The sequence below is a fragment of the Heterocephalus glaber genome, unplaced genomic scaffold (assembly GCF_053883595.1).
Source record: "Heterocephalus glaber isolate CG9 unplaced genomic scaffold, H.glaber_assembly_v1.0 deba00001569, whole genome shotgun sequence".
Taxonomy (NCBI): Eukaryota; Metazoa; Chordata; class Mammalia; order Rodentia; family Bathyergidae; genus Heterocephalus; species Heterocephalus glaber.
This window is the reverse complement of record NW_028258354.1, coordinates 11220497-11233576: the sequence shown is the minus strand read 5'-3', so window position 1 is coordinate 11233576 and position 13080 is coordinate 11220497. Positions and strand designations below refer to the sequence as shown.

The 13080-nt window shown below is 36.7% G+C and overlaps 1 protein-coding gene across 2 annotated transcripts in view; it reads right to left on the bottom strand.

Moving 5' to 3' along the window:
• Window positions 1-13080, bottom strand: part of Hmga2 (high mobility group AT-hook 2) — a 130600-nt gene that overhangs the window by 94047 nt on the left and 23473 nt on the right. The window contains exon 4 of one of the 2 annotated variants that reach the window (XM_021241361.2): window positions 2787-4961. The exons of the other annotated variant lie outside the window; for it this stretch is intronic. Coding sequence (XP_021097020.1) covers window positions 4851-4961 — 111 coding nt within the window. The 3' untranslated portion in view covers window positions 2787-4850. Of the gene's footprint in view, window positions 1-2786; window positions 4962-13080 lie in introns of those variants that run through there. 2 annotated transcript variants of the gene reach the window in all.

The following is a 13080-nucleotide window of genomic DNA, read 5'->3' as shown; positions in this document are numbered from 1 at the left end:
AGACCTGGAATTGCTTATTTGTGCCTCTTCAGAATTTAGCATAGGGCCTGCCTAGTATTAGCAGGGCCACGATAAATGCTAGTGATGTGAGTAGAGTTGTCTTTCTAGGGCCATTCTTAAGTTTCCATATTTCTTCTATGTTTGTGAAACGTTTTTATCTCTTAATATATAAGGATCCTCCCTACTTCGACCCAACAATTAAGATTATATATTTGGTATGATTCTCACGATATACAAATTCTGTTCTCCATAGTTTGTAACTTTCCACCTTGACACAATATTTATGTTAATGTCATAAATTAAAATCATTTTTCTACTATGTTAAATATGTCCTGTATTAAGAAAAATCATAAACATTAATAGCAAAGCTTATATTCCCTGCCAAATACAAAGTGAATGTGTGCTATCTATAGAAAAGCAAATGATGGTGTCAGTAACATAATAGAAGATTTCAAGGAGGGACAAGAAAATACTATTTTCCTAATAATCATAATCCTGTTTCTGGCTACATAATTTTGTCTGTGTAACACTACACAATTAAATGAACAGTTGGGCCAAAAATTATCACCTTGGCTGCTATGTGGCATTCTTCAAACTCTTAAAATCCCTTTTGTTTGCTTTTTCTGAAAGGCATTTACCCACTCTTGGAGGGGGTAATAAGAATCAGGAATCCTGGAGCCCAAAGAGTCTAAAGCCTGGTAAGCAGGTTCAAAGTTAATAAGAACAATGGAAATGGGCCCTACTTAGTTACTATGGATACCTCAGATATAAAGGATTCCTATTGATGTTATTCATCAATAACTACCAGCACAAAATCTTTCATGTTGCTTGGACCTAAATATGGTTATAAATGTTTACTGCACATACATAGTATTCATCCTTCAGTGTATTTTCATATCCTGTTTTCCATCTGGAAAGTTAAGATTTCGTTTTGCAATTAGCTTTGTAAAATCAAGCATTTTTGTTGGATTGCTAAAACTACTTAGCCAAAATCAGGCACAAGTGCAATTTCTGTGCCAAGCCAGCTTACCCAGAAACACTGCACCTTACAAAAGTTTTGAAAGCTTTATGTTGCCTTTACAGTGTCCAAGGTGTAACTACTGTAGTCTGGAGGTAAAGTCCTGTAGTAGGTTAGGTAGACTGGCAGGGTACAGAGCCTACTGTTCCAAATCCTTACAATTCTATTCATGTGAAAACCTCTCAGGCCATTTTTTGGTGAATGAATCCCAAATTGCAACATAGTTTCTCATCATATGATCCATGCAAAGAATGTTGCCATCATTTTTTTTTTTTTTTTAGTTAATCTTTGAAATCTCATGATCCTTGAAGTCAAGACAGTCCACTGGATGTTCAGTTCATACTGCAGGAATGGAAGGTGCAGCCAACTTCTAAGACTAGGACTTGCATTTGTTCCCTATTTTGGCTTCACAGTTTTAGTAAAACAATAGAAATGCTCCATCCTGTAAAGTTACTTGCATAAGAAAACTAGCTTTTCCAGATGGGAAAGGACATATCACTAGACATGACTTAATGATCCAGACCCAGCAGGGTCTTCCCTGGTGTCAACCCCCGGTTCTCCTGAAGTGCTGACAACATCTTCAGAACTTAGAGTTCACTGCTGTTCTTGGTGCGCCTTAGTGGTAACTTGGGTCTAGTGAGCTGATAGAGAAGTAATACCTGTGCCACTTATAATGAGCTGAGCCTAAGTCGGGAGGGGACAAGGGAAGCTGGCTACTTAAATTCTTGGGACAATGAGATGGCTGCAGAAGGACATGGTGATGGCCACTGGTCCACACACCATCACTGTCAGCTGACCAACTATTTTATCTCCTTCGTGTGCAATGGTCACAATTTTCCATTTCTTCTCCATTTTCTATGTCACTTTTTGTCTTTTGGACATTCTCTTGAGATCTTTATTCATAGCTATGGCTTCAGATAGTGGCATCAATGGCTCCCACTTTGTTATCTTCAGCTCAGCTCCCTCTCCCAAACTTCACACGTGTGACCAATGTGCCATCTCACCATGATCTTAACATCTACTCTTCTTCTTCCTGAGTTTTTTCACTTAGTTGGGGACATGGCTACCCACCAAATGACCCATGTTTCTATTCCAAGTACAATCCTTGATATGTAACACTTTAGATCTTTGAAATACAAGATATTTCTAACAACTGGCTTCCATTGTGTATGTTCATGCAGATTAGTCGTTTTAACTGTGTATTTTAAATATACTTTCAGAAATACTTAGTTTTACATTTTTTACTGTATAGGAGTGCATATAAACTTATCTAAAATAGTTAAGCATGGTAGTAATGGTGTGATACTGATTGTGCAAAACAGGGAAGAAAGAAGAAATGAGCAGAACCAAGCATGGTGGCACACACCTATAATCCCAGCCTTCTGGGAGGCTGAGATAGCAGGATCATAAGTTTAAGCCCAGCTTGGGGAACTTAGTGACTTAGAAAGACCCTGTCTCTAAAAAAAATTAAAAGAACTGAGGAAGTAGCCCCTTGAAAATGCCCTGGGGTGCAGCTTATTTTTGTTTGTTTGGGGTTGAGGGGTGTGTGTGTGTGTGTGTGTGTGTGTGTGTGTGTGTATTTGCTGTCTGATTCTGAGAAAATGTAAATATATACAATGTTATTCTTTTGTTAACATCCTTTAAAATCTGAAGTCACCCTTAGGAATATGCTGTGAATAAACTGATTTGTTTTTCAAAAATTTATCAATATATTAAAGTATACTCTGTTCAGAAAATAGTATATTAAGAAAATAGTAAACTATCTCTTTACTCAATTTACTCTTAAGATTTTAATGTACCACAGAAACACAAGGCAATTAAATTAAAGATGTATAATATCTAGGTACTTATCAATTAAGAGAATCTGATATAAACTAAAAGGAGTTGAAACTACCAAATGCACTATTTTGAAAAAAAAAAACTAACATAATTTATGAACTCTGTGATCCACAATTATCTACACACACAGAACAATGAGTAAAAATGAGACATACATTCATACACAGGATTTGCCACACTGAGCTGTTTTATCCATCCCAATCAGTGAGTGTTGCTTCTTTAAACAATCTTACTCTTCAATAATCAATCACTGACATGTTGATTTTTAATGAGTGGGAAGAAAAATCTAAAAAAGCAGGCATATCTCTAATTATGAAGAAGATTCTGCCATCCTGGAGCTTCAGCTTAGACTCTGTACCTCAACCAAGCCTAGTAAGACAGTCTACATTTTGTAGTCTTTGAAGATATTTTTTCCAACATCTGCTTTCAGATTTGCTTTCTATTTTGTAAACTCACTGTATGCAGTAGCAGTGTTAATGTCACTTATATTTATGTCTCTAAGTATTGGATCCAAGAGATTAGCATCAGGAGTAATTCCATGGAGTACAGTAATTAATGGCATAATACAGTGGAAATACATATATAATATATATGTATATATATATTTAAACTTCCAATTATACAGTTGTAAGAAATCATTTTTTGGGAATTACCTTAGTAGTCTATGTTTATTCTTCTATTCAGCAAATCAATGCCATCTTGAAGAAAATCCAAAACTTTTTTCAAGGAACTTACAATACAAGGGAAAATGAATGAGCAAGGCATTCATAATGTTTGTTTATGCTCCAGGGATGAGAAAGCCTACCTCTGACTAACAATTTAGTTCATAAACTAGCTGGGCTAAACAGTACTTGGACAGTAGAAGATCTTAGGCAACTAAAAGAAGGAAATTTCAAGTAAAAGTGAAGGTGAGAGGGTAACCCATCCATGGAATTGGAAGTTTATCTACTTGGCTGCATGTCTATAAGGAAAATGGTAAGCCAAGAGCCAAATGTTTCTATTTATTTAACTGGAAATTTTTATAAATTATTCAGTTACAAATTAGAGGCCATTTGGCAGTACGGGAACAGTAAAATGACATGACAGAGTATGAAGTGAAAGAGTAATTTAGAAGTAACCTAATAACATGAATGAACAGGTTAGGGGAGTCCATACAAAAAACAGGCAGGCTGTGGGTACGGTGATTATATAATTTACCCACTCAAATTAGAACACTTCAGGGAGTGAAAGGGATGCTACTCTTAGTTATACTACTTGGAGGCTGAAAAGGAATCTGGTAGAGGAAGGAAAGAAGCAGGGCAGGAAACTGAGAGCTTAGCAGGAAAAGATATTTCAGCTTGATTCCTTTTTCATGCAGACCTGTGACCTGTAAGTTTTTAAACCCTCCACCAAGTCTGGACCATGGCTGATGCTTGGTAAATTTGCAGCCAGTAGCTGATCGCAGATTAAAAACTCTGTGGCCATCATGTCTAAGTAGGGCTGTTTACACTTCTGCATAAGGTTGGCAATATTCCAAGATACCTAAGATTTACCCTATTAAGACTTTTAAAAAATGTTTTTAGAAAAGCCTTTTAACAGTCCAGATAAAAATAATGCAGCAAACCAGTTATTAGAAGTACAGCAAGGGCTAGTTTTTTGGGGTTTTTTTGTTTTTTTTTTTTAAGAATCAATATGGAACATGACAGGCAACACTTTGACTCTGACTTGTAATTGGCCCAGGCTTATATCAAAGGGTTCTCCAATTAATAGACTTTTAAAAAGCCCTGAAATGTTGAATAACTAGGCTGTGTATTATTCTCTCAAGAATTCAATATACAAAGGTATAAATATAAGAATGATCGTTAAATATCAGAGAAAAGTCAAAGAACCACAGCAAAATCATTAGTTTTTTCCTATTCATTTCTTACAGTATTTTATTCTAACAGAAAAATTATCATCACAAGAATGTAAAATAAAGTCGTGTTCCCTTCAGAACACATGTGAAACCTGAATACTATCTGCAGTCAGTAATAGAAAGTGTTTCCAGATACATGTCACTGAGCACAATACTTTTAAGACTTAAACCAGCAGAGGAATCTGAATCAAATTTTCTTTCTTTTCTTTTCTAAATGGGAAAGAAAGGTAGAGAACCATAAATCAGTCATAAAACATAAGGAATACTGAGGGATGATTCAAACAATCGTACTTACTCTTGCATGTGTTCACATTCATTTTCTCAAATTAGTACATACATTGGAAACTGCATCAACCCATAAAAATAACTCATGCACCTATTATGTTTTTCCATTTTAAGCTTATAATAGCAATAACAACCTCAGCAAAAGACATTTTCTTGGAATTAATGGCTGGCTGGGAGGCAGAGCCAAAAACCACTGGTTCCTCCCAGCTGGTCATTAATCCTCCGGAAATGCCTGCACCTCCATCATTATTGCTAAAGCACCATTATAGAAAATTCTCACAGTTCCAATATATGGAAATGTGAAGACATTTTGCAAGCCCATGGTATTCATGTGACTTAATAGGTCACCACTGAGCACAGAGGACATAATTATCAAAATGACAGAAGGGAAATATTGTTCTCCTAGGTCTGTAAGATTATAGGAAATGGAGACTAGCCTTATGGGAAGAGGTATATTTGCAGCTAAAAGACATTAATTTAAGGGGGGATTTGGAATTACACATAAAAAAGTTAAAGACATGACAATCCATTTCCATTACACAGTTTTAAAAATATATTTTCAAAAAGTATATGTTAAGATTATATGTACATTTCCTCCTAAATTGATCAAATAATATTAAAGAGAATGAGATCAGGAAGATTATGAACACAAATGATTACATTCAACTAGTGATGTTTGGAAGAATGTATAGAGTGCTGAGTAGAATTTCTTCAATTTTTATTTAAAATATGTATAAATACCATTAAATATAATATGCAAACATTTTATTCTGGACTTTGTAACTGCTCAAACAAAATCTTAAGTTTCCATCTTTTCCTCACATGCCAACAAGTACTAAGAAAACAGAAAATCTAAATAATAAATACAATGCTGGTGTTATGTAACACAGTTTTTAGTTCTCTAAAAATCTTTTATTGGCCTCTATGCTAAATTGAAAATGAAAATTAGGTGTTTTCAGTTCTACTCATTCTGTCTTTAAATAGACTGGGCTTAACAAATGGTCAAAGGAAGGAATTAATCCACAAGTTATACCCCCAAACAATCTATAAATCTTTTCAATAACAAACTCTAAATCTTGAAGGATGAATTTTTAAATTTAATGAAATTCATCATAGATTCTCCCATGTGCTACACACACCTGCCTAGTTCTAAAAATAGTTTTGAAGCTAATGAAACTTGTTACAAGTTTTAATTGGATTCTTCCAAAAATGTGCTGCTATTCTAACCCTCCTCATATCCATGGGTGTGACCTTAACTTGGAAATGGGGTCACTGTAGATGTATTCAAGTTCAGATAGGGTCATCAGGATGGACCTTGATCAGATATGAACGGCATCTCTATAAGAGGAAGAGAGATACCTAGACACTCAGGAACAACAAGTGACTACAGAGGCAGAGGCTGGAGTGATGCATCTAAAAGTGAAGGAACACCAACAATCACCAGCAACTCCAAAAGCTATATGATAAAGGCATGGAACAGATGTGTGCTAAGGTCCTTCAGGGAGAGCGTGGTCCCACAGATAACCTAATTTCAGATTCCCAGTTTCCAGAAATGGGAGAGAAAAAATTTTTTTTGCTGAGTTAAGGCATCCAAGGTGGTGATATTGGATATTACACCTAATAACACCATATCCACCTAATATTGGATAATACATCTAATAACACAAAGAGGGAGAAAAACACCTAATGCAAGACCTAAAGGAAGAAAGAACTGTGGCCAGCATTACAAATAGGAAACCAAGGAAGGACAGGTGAGCCAAGAAGAAGCTGCGTATTGAGGGAAAAGCAAGAGGTAGGAGTCAGGAAACACGGTTCTTGTCAGAGCTAAAAATGAGACTGTGTGACCTTAAACTAGACACTTAGTTGCTTGAAGCTTTGATTTTCCTCACCTATAGAACATGACAGGATTCTACCACATAAACGCAGACCAAGTCCAGGGTTATATTTTGGAATATCAAGAACCGAACAGATCAACATTTCAATATTTTCAAAATGAATGGTCTGGCATTGCTTGCAGCTCAGTGACCGACTTCAGGGCAGAGAAGCACAGCTGCAGTCCCATTACCACTTGCGCCATCCACTGTTCTGATCATCACCTTTATTTGGGTAGGTAAGGCCCAGGGCATTTGCTGTGGAAAGAACAGCATACCCCGATACTCTCTTATAACTGTTCTTTCAAAAATAGGTTTTTTCTACACTTCCAAGATTCTCAAAAATATCTCCAGCTAATCCAAAACTGAGCTTTTGTTTACATTAGATGATAGTTACTACCCAAAACACAAAATGTCACTTACAGCTAAGGGATAATATTTGATTGATTGGTTGGTTTCTGTAGTGCTAGAAGATCAAACCCAAAGAGTCACACATGGTAGCTAAATGTTCTACCACTAAGCCACACACTCCCCCTGTCCTTAATTAAGAATTTTTAAATGCCAGTAGAAAAAATATTAGTCTAAAGAGATGTGGAGTAGCTTTTTGTATGCTACAACAGTGGACATGTAGGATCCAACAGGGCATTTGATCCAAGTATACTAAAGGTATTCTCTAAAAGGCTCCCATAATAATCACATTTAGAATGTTTTGCTCTTGGTTATTATGATCAAACATCATCATCATCATCTGTGTTCTGGCTATCTAATCAAACGTTCAGATTCCAGGAGTGATCAGTGGAATGCAATAGACCTTTGACATTCTCAAATTTTAATGTTTGCAGTTTGAGCTACTTGAAAATTCCATTTTTCTCACACTGAATACAGGATTAAGATACTTAGCTGGAGAGGTACCTTGCCATCTATCTATCCAGGGTTTACAACTCAACATGGTTTGCTTCTGTGTGTGTGTTTATATAAGTTGCAATTTTTAAAGTTATGAAACCTAATGCTATCATGGCATTACCAAATATGGGTACTCCTAAAGGTGTCAAGATGACATGTTTCTACTATAGTTCACTCTAGAGAGTAAGCCAGAGACCAAGGGACAAATTAACAGGATAGTTTTTGAACAAAGAATTTCTGAGAGGGAATAAAGGCATTTATCGAGGATGTCAGGATGCTGGAGACATGCCTGAATATATCCCAAAGAGCAAATGTACTCAAGTAGGCATGTTGTACATGGCCTCGGGAATAGCAGGTATGTTATACTCCTAGACCAACACTTTGCTTCCTGGCCTCTGAAATTGGCAGAATTCGTAATGCAATACAAATAATGAGTTACTCCAGGCAAGTAACTGTGCCAAGCCCACCTTGGATTTTGCCTGGGCCAGCCAACCCTTTATAATGAGGGAATGGGAAAGAGTAAACTGCACAGCCACAGAAGTAACCATGGGTCAGCATTCCATTCCCCACCTTCCTTCAGCCAGGCCACATTCTTGCATATTAGAGCAGACACATTTCAAAGTCTATCATCATGGGATACATAAAAACCCTCAAATGATGATAGTCTTAAAAGACAGTACATGGTGCATGGTGATCCACATCTGTAATTCCAGCACTCTGGAAATAGCTGGCAGAGGGACTGCAAGTTCAACCCCAGCCTGGACAATTCAACAACTTAGCAGGACCCTGACTCAAAATTTAAAAATAAGCCATATGTGGTGGCACACATCTGTAATACCAGCACACAGGAGGCTGAGGCAGGAGGATTTCGGCAAATTTGAGGCCAGCTTGGACTACATAGTGAGTTCACAGCCACCCTAGAATATACAGTAAGAACCTGTCTCAAAAAACTAACAATAAACACATAAATAAATAAACAAATAAGGGTTGGCGATGTAGCTCTGTGGAAGAAGGCTCTGGACTTCATCCTCAGTACCTTAAAAAAAAATACAGTATTTCTAGTGGTGGATACCCGAACTTACAAAATTGCATATAATAATATACACAAAATGAGTACTTGTAAAACTGAGGAAATCTGAATATTGTGGATGGATTGTACTGATGACAAAAGCCTAGTTGAGGTATTGTACTATATTTTTACAAAATGTAGGGTGGGCTGTAGCGCAGTGGTAGAGCATATGCTTAGCACATGCATGGTGCTAGATTCCATCCTCCGCACCACGCCAGAAAAAAATAAAAAATGAAAAAATGAAAACAGTCACCAATGAGGGAAGGTAAGACAAAGCCTATAGCTTACATGGCATTTCTCTGTGTAATTGCTTACAACTGTATGTGAATCCATAATTACTTCAATTAGAAAGCGAGATAAAGATAAATCTGTTGGAATTTGAGATAAAAGGAAAAAAGAAAACAGCAAAAGAGTCTAATTTTACTATTAGAGAAAGGGTAAGAAAGAAACTTTATTTTAAAAAATATAAATGTACAAGGTTATCAATAGGTTTCTTGATAACTTCATGCTTCATTTAGGAATTTGGAGAAAATGTGAAGGGCCTTTCTTGCAACCTTCTTTTCTGGGGGAAGAGGCATGTCAATAAAGGAGAAACAGTGTAGGTGGAACACCAAATGTCTCAAAAATTGTACCCACTCCCATTAGCTATCTTTCATAACAAATGTCACAGTATTACATAGTTTAGAAATGTTGTGTTAAGTTAAAACTTATTAATCCTGGAAGAGATCTTACTATGATTCAGGAGAATGGGAGGCATAGTTGTGAACCCAGTGCAATCATCTTTGCTATACTGACTAACTGGAACTGCATTCTCACACGTGGTGTCAGTGTCAGCTTTCACTATGGATTTTTCACTATGGAACCTCATGCTGTGGTGGCATTCTCAAATTTGGATATTCCTCTTTGAGATCCAGCGAAGGATGGGAAAAGCCACTAAATTTATGGAGTGTTCACTATGTGCCAAGCACTGTGCATTGAGCTGCCCAGACCAGGAAGGGAGGGACCCGTGTGTGGTGAGGATACAGGCTCACACCCCAGACATGACATCACACCACCACTTTGCTCACTCCAAATTCCTGACTTAGGGTGCCAAAAACTTTTAAGTGATTCAATGGCTAAAGTCAAAGGCATCCATGGAGCAAAGAGCCTCAGGAAAGCTGCCTCTCATGTCCCTTACCGTTAGCCAGCCCACCACGGCTGGTTCTACTAGAACATCGGAACATAGAAGGTAATTAGCAAGGATGTTTAATCAAATGAGACGACTTTCACATGCACTTCCAGTCTTATCATTAAACAGGAAACAAAACTGATACAACAAAACCGAAAGTTTGGTACAAACATGAAGGAAAAGCTCTTGTTTCTATGAACTCTATATGTAATACATTTAATGTTATGCGTTATGATGTCCACTATACCCTCTTTTCTCCCCAGTTTCAGTGCTCCTACACAGTCCTCATGCTTTAGCTGTCACAGCTGGAGCACTCTGTTTACCCACTGGTCTTCTCCTGCTTCACATTCTCAGTCTTCCATACTTAATCCTCCATCCTAACTTTCTCTCTTAGATTGTATCTGTGCAGATATGGCCAATTTTTTCTCCTGCTCAAGATCATTGTGGCCTTCAAGGTCACTTCCTCTCTAAGCAACTTCTAACGCCCCAATCAAAGCTCTCTTCTCATTCTTACAAGTTTTGACCACAACATTCTTCTGTTGGAACTTAGTGACTGACTCTCTTAGGAGATGCAATTCTATGGTCTTTCCTTTTAATGTCCACCACTGGGGAGCTATCTTCTGCTCATCGCTCCTATTTCCCCACTTAAATCATGTAGCTCTCTTTTAACCCCACCAAACTACACACAAACTCAACATCTTTAATGCTGTAACCTCCAACCACAAGAGCAGATAGAAATGGAAAAGAGTTAATGCCTCATAACTGCTATATAGGACAGAGGGAGGCTGAAGATACTGAGCAGAGTTCTAACATATAATTAATATATATTATCTGTATCACCTCATTGTAAAGTATTGAATTTTAATTCCTGATACTGTAATCACCTTATGAATATAACAGTGCTTTATGACTTATACATTATCTTCTTCATGTTATTCTGACCACTACCCAGACAGGAAGACACAGAAGGTATGATAATTTTTACCCCCATTTTACATATGAATAAATAGGTTCATGCATGTTAAGTGTCCTGTCTGAGGTCACAAAACTGGAAATTCATAAAGTCAGAAAAACAGTCACATAGGTCTGTTGTTGCTAACTTAGTATTCTATTTACTATACTATCTTAAATCTCATTTAAAACCATGATTAATGGGTTAGAAATATGGGACATACAAAGATTTGGGAATGTTACTATGGAAAAGACAAAACAGATTTAAAATATTCTCACAAGCTGGGAATGGTGAAGCATGAGTCTAATACCAGCCACTCTGAAGGCAAGAGGATTGCAAGGTCATGGCCAGCTTTGGCAATTTAGAACGGCCCTATCTTAAAGTAAAAGATGGAAAGCGAAAGGGAAAGGGAAAGGGAAGGGGAACGGGAACGGGAACGGGAAAGGGAAAGGGAAAGGGAAAGGGGGGGAGGGCAGGGCAAAAGAGGACAAGGGAGGAAGGAAAGAAGGAAGGTAGGTCGAGACAGAGAAAGAACTAGGAATGCTGGTCAGAATCTCCTGTACCACACCAAAAACAAAAAACAAACAAAAAACAACAAAAAAACTCCTATGGGTTTTAATAATGATGATTCAAGAGACAATATTTTGAGTATTCACCAGGAAATGGATACTTTTGCTAAAACTGCAAGGGACGGCTTACAAACCCTTTACAAAAGAAGAAATTTCGGCTCAGAGAAGAGATAGTGGCCTAAGCTTACTACATGTCAGGGCCCAGACTCAAACCCAGGTAGATCTGTTAGGACCCAAACAAAATATGTACCCTTACACTCTCCCAAGTAGGAAGATTTATTTGAAGAGGGACATAGCAGATGTTCTCTGTCACTATTAAGGACAAGACAACAGGAAATGGACTGAGAACTGTATAAGGAGAAATTTAGATTAAATGTATGAAAACACTTCTGTCACAAGACCTATAATTAAATTTGTACATCACTGTGAGGGTACTCATGAAATCTCCTTTCCAGATCTCTTTTTTTTCATGTACATAAGAGTACGCTTCTCCCACAGATAATTTCAAAAAATTAATCTAAACAATTTCATGGACTCTGAGTCAAAAGTAAAATCACAAAATAAACACCTAAAATTTTGCATAAGTTGAAAATTTTGTGGTTACTTTACAGATAAAAATGTCACTTCTTAAATAGAGGTCTAAATTTTTTACTGTAATATATTTACTTCAGAGAATAACAAGTAGTAATTCTGAATATATATTACATTATAACAATCCCAGGCAGAAGTCTTTATTTTTAGAAAAATTATTTTCAGTCACAAAAGAATTCTTCATACTATGACTATGTATGGTCAAGCCCTCTTGCACTACAGAATTTACATGCACTGAGTATCCCCTATTAATTCAATGATATAATAAACTCACTAGCTTTGACAGTTTATTCCCATGATATTAACTTTTAAAGAGGATTTCAGCTGATCTCCACTAAAATGTCATTTAACAGCCAAGCATATTATATATTAGACAAAGTTGCCATTTTATTGTTAATAAAATAGGAGATTTTTAAATGTTTTTATTTAGTTCATCAATTGTCTTAAGAAGAATGGAAAGCACAGAATCCTACACTGGGCTAATTCACTGGATAAAATTTAATATCCCCCAATAGTAGGCTACCACTGGGAGTAGAACATTGGCTAAAAAAAAAAATAAAAAACCCACCACTGTCTTGGTTTGACAGTCTGGAGATGAGCATTCCAAAAATGGCAATTTCAAGCAGAATGTCATTAAATTCTACCATTGCTGTGAAAGGAATTATAAGGAGGAGAATAGGGTTCAAATGAGATAATGTTCATCCAATATATGTGGAAAATTTGGGGTCCAAAGGTAAGAAAGGAGAATTAAGGGTTTAATCAAGCTGTACTTATAAAAAAGAAGTTTAAGATGTAGTAAGGGCACAGGAGAATGACAATATTAGTGATGACAGCATTATCATATGTAACAATTTTGCCCTTTCTCTGAAACGTCCATAGTGCATTTCCAGTGTCACAAATTCCAAATCTCTCAGAAGAAAG